At 39.4% G+C, this 16,609-nt stretch overlaps 1 protein-coding gene across 2 annotated transcripts in view; it reads right to left on the bottom strand.

Annotated features, from left to right (window-relative positions):
* The window catches only part of nploc4 (NPL4 homolog, ubiquitin recognition factor), a 72,280-nt gene that overhangs the window by 44,166 nt on the left and 11,505 nt on the right, over window positions 1-16,609 (bottom strand). The window contains exons 3-5 of one of the 2 annotated variants that reach the window (XM_048610670.1): window positions 12,877-12,986; window positions 9,508-9,699; window positions 7,547-7,595 (exon numbers count right to left, since the gene is read on the bottom strand). In XM_048610670.1, the coding sequence (XP_048466627.1) occupies window positions 7,547-7,595; window positions 9,508-9,699; window positions 12,877-12,986 (351 nt within the window). The remainder of the gene's footprint in view (window positions 1-7,546; window positions 7,596-9,507; window positions 9,700-12,876; window positions 12,987-16,609) is intronic. The other variant, XM_048610671.1, reaches the window with a different exon arrangement.

Below are 16,609 nucleotides of genomic sequence, written 5' to 3'. Positions count from 1 at the left end.
AACATCCATCACCCTTAACAGCCAATTAGAAATTGATCATGTGTCCCTTAAACTAATTATCAATAAATCTTGCTTAACCTAGGCAAATCAGAATGTAATGATATAATTGATCATGCTGTGGGTTGTGGCTTAGAAACAGTGATAAGCAGACAGTAACTTAGAAAGTGAAATTATCCTCCTGTCCAATTGAAAGCAGAAGATCCTGGTGGTTGTGGAAAGAGACCAGACACAGTGTAGACACAACACCCTAAGCTGAACCAGAAAGCAAGAGCCAAAGGATTGATTAAGAAGGGGAAAATACAATCCGAAAGTAAGCTTGCAGGGAACATAAAAACTGACACTAAGAGCTTCTGTACGTATGTGAAGAGAGAGATTGATGAAGGCAAATGTAGGTCGCCTACAGACAGAAATGGGGGAATGTATAATAGCAGATAAAGAAAAGGCTGAGCAAGTGAACACATACTCTGGTTGTGTCTTCACAAAAGAGGACATAAATCAAATACCAGAAATGCTGGGGAATGCAAGATTTAGTGACAGGGAAGAATTGAGGGAGATCAAAATTAGTAGAGAAAGGTGCTGGGAAAATTGATAGGATTGAAGGCAGATAAATCCCCAGGGCCTGATAATCTACATCCCAGAGTTTTTAAGCTCTAGAAATAGTGGATGCATTGGTGGTCATCTTCCAGGATTCTGTAGAGTGTAGAGCAGTCCCTGCAGATAGGAGGGACTGATTATTATTCTGCTCAACTGTAATAGAGTTAGAATAATCAATGAATTCCCTACTAATACTACAGTTTTCATTTCAGATTTCCAGCATCCACGATATTTTGCTTTTAATTGTACAATATTCAAAAAGGGAGTCAGAGAGAAAACAGGAATTATAGACCAGTAAGCCTAATATCGGTAGTGAGGAAAATTCTCGAATCCATTATCAAGGGCTTTTATAGCACAGCATTTAGAAAGCAGTGGGAGGACCAGAGAATCAACATGGATTTATGAAGGGGAAATCATGCTTGGAATTGTACAAAGATGTAACAAGGAGAGTTGATAAGGGAAAGCCAGTCGATGTGGTATATTTGGACTTTCAGAAAGCATTTCACAAAGTCCTGCATAAGAGATTATTGTGCAAGATTAAAGCACATGGGATTGGGGAAGTGTATTGAAATGGATAGAAAACTGGTTGGCAGAGAGAAAACAAAGAGTAGGAACTGATGTGTCCTTTTCAAATTGACAGGCAGTAATTAGTGGAGTGCCACAGGGATTGATGCTCAGCTATTCACAATAGACATTAAATGATTTGGATGAGAGAACAAAGTGTAACATCTCAATGTTTGCAGATGATACCACGTCCGGTGGGAGGGTGAACTGTGCTGAGGATGCAGAGATCTTTCAGCATGATCTCGACAGGTTGGGTGAGTGGGCAAATCAATAGCAGGTGCAGTATAATTTGGATAAATGTGAGGTTATTCACTTGGAAAGCAAAAACAAGGCAGCAGGTTACTACTGATGAATGGTTGCAAATTGGGAGAGGGGAGTGTGCAGCGGGACCTGGGTGTCCTTGTGCACCAGTCACTGAAGGTAAGCATGCAGGTGCAGCAGGTAGTAAAGAAGGCAAATGGTATATTGGCCTTCATTGCAAGAGGTTTTGAGTACAGGAGCAGGGATGTGTTGTTGCAGTTACACAGGGCCTTAGAATACTGTATGCAGTTTTGACATCCTTTTCTGAGGAAGGATGCTCTTGCTCTCACTCTCGAGGGAGTGCAGCAAACGTTTACCAGACCGATTCCAGGGATGGCGGGTCTGACGTATGAAAGTGACTAGGTTAAGATCGTGTTCAGTGTCCGTGTCCTTGTGCGTCAGAGACTTATAAAATTCTAACAGGACTACGCAGGGAGGATGTTCCCAATGGTGATGTGTCCAGAACCAGGGGTCAGTCTGAGGATTCAGGGTGGACCATTTTGGATGGAGATGAGGAGATATTTCTTCAACCAAAGACTGGTGAGTCTGTGGAATTCATTACCACGGGAAGTAGTTGATTCCAAAACACTGAATGTATTCAAGAGATGGCTAGATCTCACACTGGGCGAATGGGATCAAAGGTTATCGGGAGAAAGTAGGATTAGGCTATTGAGTTGGACAATCAGCCATGATCATGATGAGTGGTGGAGCAGGCTTGAAGGGCCTAATAGCCTCTTCCTGCTCCGACATTCTATGTTTCTATTCTTTGCCTGTAAAATTGTTCTCCTGCTTTGTTAAGTATTATTTAGAATTTAAGTAAAGCTTCCTGAATTACTATACCAAACTGCCTCCTATTGCTTTATCGGTTAAAGTCTCAAATGAACAAATTAATATTGTTTTATTTATCCCAAAGAACTATAGATGCTGGAAATCGGAAACACACACGAACACAAATTGCTGGAGAAACTCCGCAGATCTGGCAGCATCTGTGGAGAGAAAACAGAGTTTATGTTTTGAGTCCAGTGACCCTTTTTCAGGACCCTTCTGAAGGAGGATCATTGGACTCAAAAGGTTAATTCTGTTTTCTCTCCACAGATGCTGCCAGACTTGCAGAATTCATTTTGGAGTTTGAGTTTAAAATTTAAATTGTAACAGAACGCTACAAATTCAGCAGGCCTGACAGCATGTTCGGAAACAGAAATAGAATTAGCATTTGAGTCCAGTGGAACACAAGATGAGCTATTCGACTTGAAACGTTTATTCTATTCCTCTATTCACAGATGCTGTCAAAGCTACTGAGTTTCTTCAGTATTTTGTCAGATATAAAAAGTATTTTACACATAACTGGAATATATCACAAAACGAAGTAAAATAGTGCTTTATCCTTTTACTGCTCTCATTCTCAAGGGAGTGCAGCAAACGTTTACCAGACTGATTCCAGGGATGGCGGGTCTGACGTATGAAAGTGACTAGGTTAAGATCGTGTTCAGTGTCCGTGTCCGTGTCCATGTGCGTCAGAGACTTATAAAATTCTAACAGGACTAAGCAGGGTGGATGCAGGGAGGATATCCTTTTACAAATGCACCGCGAACCTTTGGTTTACTGGGCTGATGTTACTGTTGACAGTTTGTCAAATCAACCAATGTTTCCTGTTTTATCTTCCTAATTTGAACAATTCCGAACTAGTCTAAACAGAATGATGTGAAATCTGTCTGAACAGTATTGGGAATTTTAGACTTTTTAAAAAGTTGCCTGACCCAAAGCACAAATATAAATAAACTAATTTCTCCAACAATCTTTGGTAACGAGTAAAGAATGCCATTAATATCTACAGAATTTTTAAAATGGACAGATCAGAGAACCTCTATAATCTGCTGCTTCAAAATTCACTTATTTTCCCTTAAAGATATAGTATATCATAGAATCCCTACAGTATGGAAACAGGCCCATCGGCCCAACAAGTCCACACTGACTGTCAGAGCATCCCCTCCAGACCCATCCCTGAACACTAGGGGAAATTTAGCATGGCCAATCCACCTAGCCTGCACATCTTTGTATTGTGGGAGGAAACCTACGCAGGCACGGGGTGACTGTGTGTGGAGTTTGCACAGTCACTTGAGGGTGGAATTGAACCCGGGTCCCTGGTGCTGTGAGGCAGCAGTGCTAACCACTGAGCCACCATGCCACCGTGCCACCCCATATAGTGTTCCCTTGATCATTCAAACACTCCCAAGGCAGAACATTGGATCCCTCAAAAAACACAGAATGCTGGAAGCACTCAGCAGCAGCATCTGTGGACAGAAAGAGTTAATATTTCAACCGGGTTGAGTTTCTCTAGCATTCTCTGTGCTTACTTCAAATTTTCAGCAGCTGCGGTATTGTATTTTTGTCGTACACTTCAATCATTCTCTCCCTCTAAAGCTTCTTACGTCCGAGTAATATTAAAATCATGACCTCTTATCATTAACTCCCAAACTAGAGGAAATAGTCTTTCCCTAGTTAACGTGTCAAAACCCTTCATACAGTCATACAGCACAGATGCACAAGCTTAAATTCTTAAATTTTGTCTTGGTTTTACTGCTCCAACGGAACCAGTCCCAATAGCCAAGCTTTACAATTACATTTTCTCTCTCCTCCTATTATCTTACTTTGGCTTTACTATCCTTTCCATAATCAGGCAAACTACAAACAGCTTTTGTGTCTAAACATTTCTTGTATTCATCTAGTTTTGCTCATTTATTCACCCATTTATGAAACCCCAAAATTCTAGGGAAATGGGATTATGACTTTATTTTATGTGCTTTATCAAGGTATCTAAGTTATGGTGTCTGTTTCCGTGCTGCGAGACTCTTCATTCCAACTCGTCAGCGCTGATCAGACATCCCAATCTGACCTAGTCCCATTTGCCAGCATTTGGCCCATATCCGTCTAAACCCTTCCTATTCGTATACCCAACCAGATACCTTTTAAATATTATAATTGTACCTGCCTCCACCACTTCCTCTGGCAGCTTGTTCCATACACGTCCCACTCTGTGCAAGAAAGGTGCCCCGATAGGTCATTTTTTAATTTTTTCCCCCACCACCCTAGGAGAAAAGATCTTGGCTGTTCACCCTATCAATGCCACTCAATTTTATAAATCTCTACAAGGTCACCTCTCAGTCTCTGATGCTCCAGGGAAAAAAAATCCCCAGCCTATTCTGTCTCTCCCTACAACTCAAACTCTCCAGTCCTGTCAACATCCTTGCAAATTTTTTCTGCACCCTCTCAAGTTTAACAATTTGGATCCTCTATGCACTTTTCCAACATTTCCTATTTTACTTTCAGACATGCAGCACCTATCCCCCGTCAGCCCTGCACAAATCATCACCTCTTCTTGTTAGGAGCTTCTCTCATGCTTTTCATGGAGGTATGATACACTTAACTATTCCTCTGATGCATTTTCACTGCTTATGAATTTTTGTATCAACACTTGTTTTTATTAACTGTTCACTTACCAACAATTTTCTCCCTCTTGAAGTATTATTTTTATCCTTCCCTTCACCTGATAAAACCACTCGATTATCTCGATATTTAGTTCGCACAATAAAATATATTAAAACCTATCCAGATTCTGCTTTTATTTTCTTTGTGATATTGTCCTCGTTTGAGGGCATGTCACCCCATCTCCCTTTTGTTTCAATACAATTCAGTCAAAATGATTTGCAATGTGGACAGGATAAGCAATTAAAAAGTAATGATCTTTGCAGCCTCAACGACACCAACCCCTCCCCACACATCAGGAAATAATGAACGTTCTATTGTGAATAACAAAGAATGATGTTTTCTATTTGTTTTTGATGAATTGAAAAACAAATGGAACTCTGAAATATCATACTTCAATATCACTGAAAAAGCTTTCATTTGCATTCATTGGTATTTCTTGCAGACTGTCCTAATGTACAGGGAAAACAACATTTTATTCTGTGTAAGCATAGAGTGCTGATTGGTTGAAGCACTGCCATGGAGAATGCAATGGACAGTTTGGTCAGGTCCTGGGAAGAGTTGTCGAACAGAGAGATAGGGGTTGAGGTACACAGTGCCTTGAAAGTGGTATCACAGGTAGACAGGGTGGTGAAGGAGGTATTTGGCACGCTTGCTTTCATTGGTCAAAGCATTGAGTTTCGAAGTTGGAATGTCATGTTGCAGCTCTACAGGATATTGGTGAGGCCACCTTTTGAGTACTGCGCGCAGTTCTGGTTGCTCTGACATAGGAAGAATGTTATTAAATTAGAAAGGGTGCAGACCAGATTACAAGGACCTTGCTGGGACTGGAGAGGTTGAGTTATAAGAAGCGGCTGGTACTATTTCCCCTGGAGCATACGAGGTTGAGAGGTGATCCCATAGAGGCTTATAAAATCATGAGAGGCATAGATAAAGGTGAATAGCAAAAGGTCTTTTCCCTAGGGTAAGGGAGTTCAAAACAAGAGAGCATAAATTTAAGGTCAGCAGAGAAAGATTTAAAACGGACCAGAGGGGCAACATTTTTCCACACAGAGGGTGGTGCATATGTGGAACGAACTGCCAGAGGAAGTGGTAGAGGCAGGTACAGTTACAACATTTAAAAGACATTTGGACAGGTACATGAATAAGAAAGGTTTAGGGGGATATGAGCCAAACGCAGGCAAATAGGACTAGTTTAGTTTGGGAAACTTGGGTGGCATGGACGAGTTGGAACAAAGAGTCAGACTCTATGTGTCTATCATTGAACTGGCTCATTCCAAATGGCAATGCCTCTATCATTCAAAATTCACACCAACCAATAAGCACTCTCTTCCCACATTGTAAAATGCTGTTCACCCTTTACATTGGTAATTCTTACAAATTATCCTGATGAGTGTAAAATGAAAAGCTTCACAAAATGTGACTTTTCCAACAATACTCAAGTTCTGTACCACAAAACAACTTCTATGCTTCAGGCTAAAAAATACGCAAGAAATAAGAAGAAATTTTGATAAAAGTACTTAAAACCTTGAAGAACATACTGTGTCACATCACAGTTCACTTTACAAATATGGGAGCCAATAATGCATTAAGAGCTCACTGAATCATGTATCAAAATCAATTGAACATGAAAATTCCATTATTACAAAATAAAACCAATATGATGGCATTAAAACCCCAAGTAGTGACTGATTTTCATTTTCAACTGATAGCATGTGTCTGCACAGAGGACCATGGGAAACAAAACGCAAGCATTCGACTTGTAAACGAAGAGATTAATCTAATTGCATGTTAGCTGAATAACATAAAAGTAACAAATACCACAGTACTGTAGATGTTGGTGTTTTTGCCAAGCTGGGAGGTTCGATGCCATCAAACCTCCCAGCTCGGCGAACACATCAATATCTACAACCAGCACGCGAGCTACAAATCTTCACTCAAACCCGAATACCAAAGTACTCCTAGGGTGTTTTATCATAAATTTGACAGCATGTCATAGAATACATAAAAATTGTGTGTATAAGTGTGGGCAGGTCTCTGCCGTTAACTAAATGACAGTAAGAAAATATCTGGCATCCATTCTTATGGGATAATGTGTACCTTGAGTAGATCCAAATCCATGTACGCAGTGAAATGAGTTGTACTATAGATTTGTTTTTTTCAAACAAAATGTAGGAACTAATACAAAACACACGCTGTATTAAAAAAAGAGTATTCTTCAAGATTCTATATGTATTTAATGTGGACATTGTTATAACTGCTGTTCGAGAACCCAATGCGAACTAAATACGCAAGAATTGGTCAGCAAAAGACAATTTTAAGGCATTCTAGTCCATAACAACATTATCAAAATACACAAATCTATACCAGGTGTCTGACTTTAATAATTGCTACTGCACGTTGAACTGCTTTGAAACATTTCAACATCAGATCTATTACCCAATCATTTCGCTAAATTAAAAATGATTTTCAACAAACTTGATTGACTGAATGTCCCTCACTATTGTACAAAAATGAATGTCATAGTTGCCTCAATTATTGGTATATGCATATTAGTTATACACTAATTTTCAAACAAATTATACTACTGTGACTTCCTACTTACCTCCAGTGGTACACAATGAACACATTTACCCAGCGCTCCATGCCGACACCTGATAAATACACAAACCCAGAAGGGGGTCAGTCCTGAAAAGGATAAAATTCTGAAAGCAGAGTTCTTAGCTTAGACATTGACTACATGACAGTGTATAAGTGAACAATGGCAAACTAACAAGCTGTTTTGCATCTTCCTCGTTATTTCTGCTGAGATCAAGGGAGACGAAAGATGGGCTGTCAATTCATTATCCTGTGTTATACACCATCGCACTGTCACAATCCAACCCTTTATGTCAAAGTTTTCCAAAACAAGACAACAAAATAGATATTAGCACAACCATTTTTATCATTTTCTGTGCACGGTAAATACAAGTTTACACCTCATCGGTGAAGACCTAACACTCAGCCACATTTTTCAATACGACAGATCAAGTGGGGTAACGCTTCACAGTGACCCAATCGAGAGAATTATTTAGATTACACTATAAGCCAACATAATTAACACTTTCTTAAAATCCATATAGAAAATAGACATTGCACTTTCCTCAACCATCTGTTTTTCATCTGAAAATCAACTGGAATTGCCTTTTACAAATCTGCATTAGCTCTCCTAAATGAACTCAAACTTCAAATGCCTAATTTTTTCCCCTTTATTGTTCTTAAACTTTTCCTAAATTGAATAGCCTGCAGTTACACAACTGTGCCACACCTGCCACTTTCCAATCCACGTCATCTCTTCTGCATCTTGTGAAGATTTCCATGACCACTTCCCTTAGTGACCTAGAATGCAAGCCATCTGGACCAGTCAACCTATCCAAACTAAGCCTACACAGATTTTCCAGTATATTCTATCAAGTTTCACATAATCCATTACCCGGCTTCTATTTTTTCAAGCATCCTTTTCCTCAGTAAAGATCAATATAAAGTACTCGTTCAATTTTCTAACCTTGATCTGTGCCTCTACTTATCTAATTAGCCCTTTTGTCTCTAATAGGAGAAGATTTGTGGGTTCCCTTTTATATTCACTGCCATCCTACTCTCAATCTTTTTGCCAGGCTTACTTTCCTCTATATTTCCCCTCTTCTTGTGTTGACCAAGATCTCAATTGAAAAATTCAATAGACATATATCTTGTTTTATTGAGTCATATTCTTTATCTACCTTTTCATCCAAGGAATCGTGGCTTCGAATCCCCTAGCTTTTGCTCTTCTTGGAACGTATCTAACCCATAGCTAAATTTGTCCTTCAAGATCATCCATTGTTGAACTATAGTTTCGCCTGTCAGCCTTTGAATTCATTTCCCTTTCATCCCATGGAAATTCTCTCACAACTTTGAAGTTCTACTTTTAATTGTTCATTTTTCTTCCACAATCTAAAGCTTGACCTGATGATTATTCCTACCCAAATGTGCACATACAGGCACCTGGTCTACTTCGTCCAAAATAGGTACCAAACCTGGTTTTGAGATAACATTTTGTTGTCTGTTCATCTTGCTTCAAGATTGCAATTTACTCAAGTTCACACTTGAGTTCATGGGTACATGACCATGCCAACAGACATTTATGCCAATAACGTTTAATGCAACTAGGCTTGTAATCTTAGAGTTATGTAGAAACATTTTGCCTCTATTTTATTGGCTTAAACCAAATGAAGTGATGGGAACACAGAGACCAAAAACCAGAAATCTCCCAAGAAATGATTTAAGAAGCATGGGAATGGTCTCAGAGCAGGTTATCAATGTTCCTGAATATAGATGGTAAGTGAAAGCAGAGAATAACATAATGGGGAGCATTATCTCTCAAGGAAGTTAATAAACTTTGAGTACAGAAGTTATTCAGATGTTTTATCGTGCTTTAAAAGGTCATCTCTCAACTTGACTTGGTGTTCTGAACAAAACCAATGTTTCAATCAAAACATAAAACACACTCATAATTAACATGAGCATAGGTTGTTGTTCAGAAAGCCTTACTGTTGCTGGTCCCGGTTTCTGTAGATCTTTCCATCCTGTTTCATTAAGTACTGGTCAATTTCATCCTCCACAACAGGCACTGCAGACGTGGTTGAAACTCGAGACCCTCCAGGAGCTTGAGCTGAAGTCTCCATAACTTGAGTGGAAGTCCCAGCATCACTTGATGGAAAGAGGAATAGCATGTCTCCATGTCTAAGGCAGAAGATATTAAAGATAAATTTACCAAGCTTACACCTGTCAAAATATTGAACAGCAATTAAACATTCAAACCAAGCATGTTCTGAATTAAAGCACTCCTGCTGCCAAAGCAACCTTTCATAGACTTGGGAATCTTAGCATTCCTTCAAACAGCTGCTTTTTAAAAAATAAACAGCATCCAGCAATAAGATCAATTAGGTAAGTTATTTGGTCTTATTGTCATTATTATTCAAAGTTATTCTGCTGAGTTCTCTCTGAGCAGTTACTCTTAACTATCTAAATGTCATGTTTTCAAACACATTATAAACCCCGGGTCACAGTTTAAAGGGGAAAAATAAGATAATAAATGCCTGCTCACCATTTCTGAGCCATTAATTAACTTTTAGTATTCACACATCACCAAAATGAGACATAGGGCAGAAAGAATACAGCTGACCAGGATTCTAAAACCTGAAACATCCAGAGGTCTGTTGCCTAGAACTATCTGCAAATGATGAATGTTTTTTTCTCATTTGCTGCCCTCCCAAATTCATTTGATCTCATCTCCACTCCCCAAGTGCATAGGACTCAGGCTTGAACAAATATAGCACTTCAATGGTTCAAACATTTACCACAGGATACGGTTAGAATCACTTTAGAAGCACCAAGGAGGCCATTCAGCCCATCGTGTTTATATGGGCCCTGGAGAACAGCAATTAGTGCACTTCTTTTTGTTCATTCATGGAATGCCCTTGAAAAGGTGATGTCTTCTTGAACCACTGCAGTCAGCTTCATGTAGGTAGACCAACAATATCATTAGACAGAGTTACAGAATTTTGATCCAGCAACTCTGAAAAGACACTGATATATTTTCAAGTCAGGGTAGTAAGTGGCTTGGAGGGGAATTTGCAGGAGATGGGGTTTGTGGTGTTCCCATGTATCTGCTGCCCTTGTCCTTCTAGATAATAGTGGTCATGTGTTTGGAAGTTGCTATCTAAGTTACCTGGGGAATTTCTGGAGTGCACTCTGTAAATGGAATGCACTGCTGCTGTGTGGTGGTGGAGGGAGTGAATGTTGTAGATGTGGTGCCAACCAAGCAAGTTGCTTTGTCCTGGATTATGTCAAGCTTCCTCAATGTTGTTGGGTCTGCACTCATCCAGGCAAGTGGATTACGCTCCAGCACACTCTGACTTGTACCAAGTAGATGGGGGATAGGTTTTGGCAATTCAGGAGGTGAGAAATTTGTTGTAGAATTCCTAGCTTCTGACCTGTTCTGTAGCTACAGTAATTACATTAATTTATCAGTCCACTTCAATTTCTGGTCATTGGTAACCTCCAGTATGCAGATATGGGGATCTCAGTGATGGCAATGTAATTGAATGTCAAGAGTCAAATGGTTAGATTATGTCTTGTTGGAGACAGTCATTTGCAACACACAAAATGTGAGGCAATGTTAGTTGACACTTGTCAGCTCACACTTGTCAGCTCAAAGCTTAATACTGTTCGGGTCTTGCTGCATTTGGACACCGATACTGAACTACTCAGAGAAGCTGTGAATGGTGCTAAACACTGTGCAATCATCAGTGAACATAATCAATCCCAACCCTGATCTTATGAAGAAGAAGATCAAGATGGTTAAGACCATAAGAAATAGCAACAGGAGTAGTCCATCAGCACCGCGAGTCTGCTCCTCACATTTACTGTACTGCCTTTTCCCTGTAAGCCTCGATTCTCTGCCTATCAAGAATCTATTGCAGCCTTAAATATACACAAGAACTCTGCACCCACAGCTCTGTGCCATGGAGTTCCAAATGCTCTCAACCTTCAGGAGAAGGAACTCTTCCTCATCTGTCTTAATTTGGCACCCCTTTATTCTGAGACTGTGCGCTTTGGTCCTAGATGCTCCAGTGAGGAGAAACTTCATGTCTGCATTTACCCTGTCAAGCATCTTAAGAATCCTATATTTCAACGAGGTCACCTCTCATTCTCCTAAATTCCAGAGTCCCAACCCTTGTAACATTTATTCATAAGACAATCCCTCCATAATGGGCATCAGCAAGGGACTCTTTTCTGAACTGCCTCCAATGAAATAACCTTTCCTTAAACAAAGGGTCCAAAACTGCTCTCATTCCAGATGTGGTCTCACCAGCACCTTGTACTGTTGCAATAAGATTTCTCTACTCACACTCCAACCTCTTTGAAATGAAGGACAATGTTCCATTCTCTTTCCTGATCAACTGCTGCATTTGTGTGCTAGTTTTCTGTGGGCAAAAATTTTAGTTATCTGTCCCAATGCTTCCTTATCTTGGTGCTATTCTGTTTTATTACACCTCCATGTAATGCCTTGGATCATTTCATTATGTTAAAGGCATCATATGAATGGGATACTTTAATTACTCATGCCCCAATCTAATGCAAGAAGGGGATATTTTATATAATGTACAAATAATTGAAATCGCTTGTCACAAATATAATTTTAAACAAACACTTCCTAAAATTCAGACTCCTTGAAGCAACGAGGACCTACTTTTCCTTCCTAAGCCAACATCTTATTAAGTATTCTACTTGCAAAATGCAAAAACTGTAGCTTAACATTGGGGGAAAAAAACGAGTTAGAAAAGCTCAAGAGTGAGTGAGTAAGTAACACAGTCTACACAGATCTATTTCTTGATACACTCTAATGGCCAAGAGTTTTGCTATTAGGATAGAATGAGAATAGAAAAGAAAACAAAAGAAAACAAACATCTTCACCTCATGTACTTTCTCGTCCTTTAGAGCAAATTAAGTCAGAAAATGTGTACACGTTTTAGTCTTTTCTCCAACTACACAATAAATTAAATAGAAGTTAATTTTCTAGGTAGAGCCACTGGTTTATGATAATTAAGTAAAAATCTTTCACAACAAAAATGGATTTTTACTTATGTTTTGGAGACTGTATTCAATTGTCTTGCGAATTTTCTATCAAATTATATATGACTAAGTTTACTCAACTTCAGGTTTAAAACTTGCTTAAGAAACCCTGTTGAATAAAGTCATTTCAACAACATTTGCGAGACTTCAATAAATCCAAAGCATCATATGATGAAAGTAATCAGACAGCAGTTAGTTATATATCCCATTCATTTCCTAAAATAAATTTAACATGTTGAAAAGTTTTCATTACTATTAAAAATGGTTAATAGCTGTACGTACTTAATTTTAAGCAAAGACAGTGATTTATTCGTTGGGGAGATCTCTCCAGTTTTATTTCTGTTAAGGTATACAGAAAAGCCATTGTTAGAACAGCCAAATTCCTTTGCAACCTAAAAAGAAAAACAAATTAAATTACAATTAGGATGCCAAAGTAAAAAAGTTAAGATTTTATGCATGCTTTGATCGAAATGTGCAGCTACTAGCCCACCCTCAATTTCTGATAACAAGAAACAAGCTTTTTTAATCAGACAGAATAAAAGCAAGCAACCTGATACAATCAGACTCTCAGAATCACAACTGTCAGACAATGTCCCAAACTCCATCATGGGTTCTTCCTGTCAATTGGGACAGACTTAGAAGTGGCATCAGAGTAGTGCTTTGTTCAGAGGGGTGTGGCTATAGGAGTCCTCAACAATGAGGGTGAAGCTCAAAGAGTCATGCATCTGATCAAACATTGGCAAGGAATTTTCTTGCAGATCTACATCTTTTAGCAGATGTGTCAGTCCTCCTGTGCTGGATCCCAGTTGGTATCAGGGCACAGAATATACTCAAAAGTGGGGACTTGCAATGTCCATCACCAAGAGCAAATGGAAGCACCACTACAAAGTCGGCAAGTCCTGAAGGGACTCTGCAGGCCTACTCTGGCAGTTATGAGAGAACCAACATGACAGAAGAACCTACTGCAGTTTGTCATCACTAATCAAACTACCCCAGATATATCTTGCACAACAGTACTGGCAGGAGAACCCATTACACAGTCAATATGCAAATCGAAGTCTGTCTTCACCACAAGTCATGTTGTATATACCATAGTACATTGGACAGATTTAAAAACAGATCTTGCAGCTCACAATCATGACGTTCAGGAAGCACTGGAAGCCATCAGCAGCAGATTTATTTTCCACCGTAGTCTGCAAGTGCCAGCAAATAATCCAAGCATTGAACCTTACACATTACGATAATAGCAATAAGGACTGTCAAAGAACACGCCAGGAGCATCACTTAAGGTCCTTCAATATAAAGGTGCCAACACGGTGAAGCTACAACACAACTTGCTAAACAGCAAAAGTAGCAACTGTAGGCAAAATCAAGTGATCCTTAAACCAACAGATCTGATTATGGCTCTGCAGTTCTCCAACATCCAATTGTGAATGACATTGAATAATTAAACAACTGTTGGGAAATGAAAGGTTCATAAACATCACTAATAACAGCCGAGCCCAGCAAAACAAAAAGACTGAGCATTCACAAACACTTTCAACAAGAAATGTGAATGAATAATTCATTTCAGCCACAACCCGAGATTCCTTCCTTCACAACTGCCAGCTTTCAGTCAAGTTGATTCACTCTGTATGGTACCAAAAATAGCTGAATGCAGCAGACACAGCAAAGGCTATGACACCTAACAACATGTTGGCTGTAGTGCTGAAGGCTTGCTTTCCGGTAGTAGCTGCACCTCCTGCCAAGCAAGTTCAACAGAGTTATAACACTGGCGTTGATGCATCTAAGCGTCCTGGTCACAAAATCAAGACAAATCCAAACCACCCATTATCATCCCAATCAGCAAACAGATGAAGATGTCAGTGACAATGCTGGCAACTGGCATCTACTCACCAATAATCTGTTGACTGATGTAGGAGCAAATTACTGCATATGCTGGAATCTGTACTGAAAACAACCAATTCTGGAGATCACAGTGGGTCAGACAGCATCCATGGAGAGACAGCAAGTTAACGTTGAGTCTAGATGACTCTAGATGTCTGTTGACTGATGTTCAATTTGGGCTGAATAGGACCACTTGGACCTTATGCCTGCTTTGCTCTGAAACTGAACCAGAGATCAAAAGCCAGAAGTGGAATAAGTAACTAGCGTTGGCATCAAAGCAATATTTGACAAGGTGTGTCACTAAGAGGTCCCAGTAACATTGAATCCAGAGGGTTTCAGGAGTTGGAATCATACCTTGTGTTGTGATTGTTGGCGGCCAATCCAGGATATCACCATAGGAGTTCAAGAAGGTAGTATTCTAGGTTCAAACATCTTCAAATGCTTCATTAAGGATCCACCCTTCACAATAAGGTCAGAATTGGTTCAGCTTCAAATGGAACACTGCATCCAATTCTGGACAATGTGCTTTCAGAAGGACGTGAAGGATTTACAACGTGCAGGGAAGATTTGAGAATAGTTCCGAGGACATGGACCTTCAACTATTTGGATGGGCTGAGAGAAAATTTGATAAAAGGTATTCAAAAACCACAAGACATTTGGGCAAAGTGGAGGAAAGAAATTACTTTGACTGACAGAAGGGTTCAGATCTAGAAGCCACAATTTAAAGCCGATTGGCAAAATAGCTGAAGGTGACGAGGAAAAGTTACTTTGTGCGGTGAGTGGTTATGATCTATAATGCACTGCCTGAAAGCCTATCAGAAACAGACTTAAGCACAGCTCTTCAAAGAGCAGTTACATAAGCACTTGAAGGAATAGGCAGCTATTGGGAAAGGTACTAGCCAAATTGCTCTTGCAGAGATCTAGCTGGGACTGGATGGGCCAAATCACCACCTCTTGTGCTGGAAACATTCAATGATCCCAAAAAGAATATTTACTGATGATTGCACATTTCCATTTTAAACTTCTCAGATAATGATGCAATCTATGTCCTCAAGGAGCAAGATCTGGACAACATTCAAGCTTCAGTCAATAAGAGCTGGAGGAACATCTGTACCACAACAAATGCAATGCAATGACCATCTCCAAAAAAAAAGCAATTCTACCTTGAGATACAATGAGTATTGCCATTGTTGAATTCCCCACCATCAACATCCTCGGGCAGTGTGGCAGTCATCATTCCCTTAACTGGACTAGCTACACAAATTCCTTGTCTTACAGGTCAGAAATTTGGAATTAACCACTAAATGACTACAGCACTGTGAGCACTCTCATCACATAAACTGCAGTGGTTCAAGCAGCTCAACACAACTTTCTCAACAGCTTCAGATGCAAAATAAATGTTTGCCTAGCCAGTGCTGTCTACATCCTCTCGAATGAATTAAAAAAAAAAGTTCCTTACTTCCTCAACTTAAGTGTAACATTTTACCTTTATATCCAATAAATGCACATCTTCTAAAACTTTGTACAACTCAGCTGACAAATTCCAGCTTTAGCAATTACCAAGACCCGCACTTCAGAATTCAAACTGGAGAAGTTCCTACATCTTAAAGCAAATTAAACATGGTCTTATTTTGCATTACTTTTAGACAAGACCTTGGGAACACAGAAGGAGAATTATTCCTAGCATTCCCAACCTCTGACCTGTTTTTCTCTCTAGTCCCATTCAGTTTCTGATCAATGGTCACCACCAGGATGTTGACTGTGGGGAAATTCAACAATGATAATGCCATGAATATCAAGGGAACATGCAGTTACTGGAACATACACTAAGAGGTCACAGACATTATTTTCCAACGGTGAACAGAATATTTACCCCCCAACATTTAAACCCATCTGGAATTCACCTTAGTAATATGCTCTGGGCACAATTTATTGTAATGCAATTGCAACTAATTGTAATCTGGAAGTCAAGATAATCAAAACTTGGGAATATTTTTCTAAGTGCTCCTCAGATACTTCAAATATGTCGTTTACTGTCTTGTTGCATTTACCCATTCTTCTTAAATGTCAGTATTCATTATAACACTTAACTCATGTTCTAATATCACAAATTGTAAAAACAGATAAG

This window comes from Rhincodon typus, chromosome 23 (genome assembly GCF_021869965.1).
Source record: "Rhincodon typus isolate 14 chromosome 23, sRhiTyp1.1, whole genome shotgun sequence".
Classification (NCBI taxonomy): Eukaryota; Metazoa; Chordata; class Chondrichthyes; order Orectolobiformes; family Rhincodontidae; genus Rhincodon; species Rhincodon typus.
This window is presented reverse-complemented; position numbering and strand designations above follow the sequence as displayed.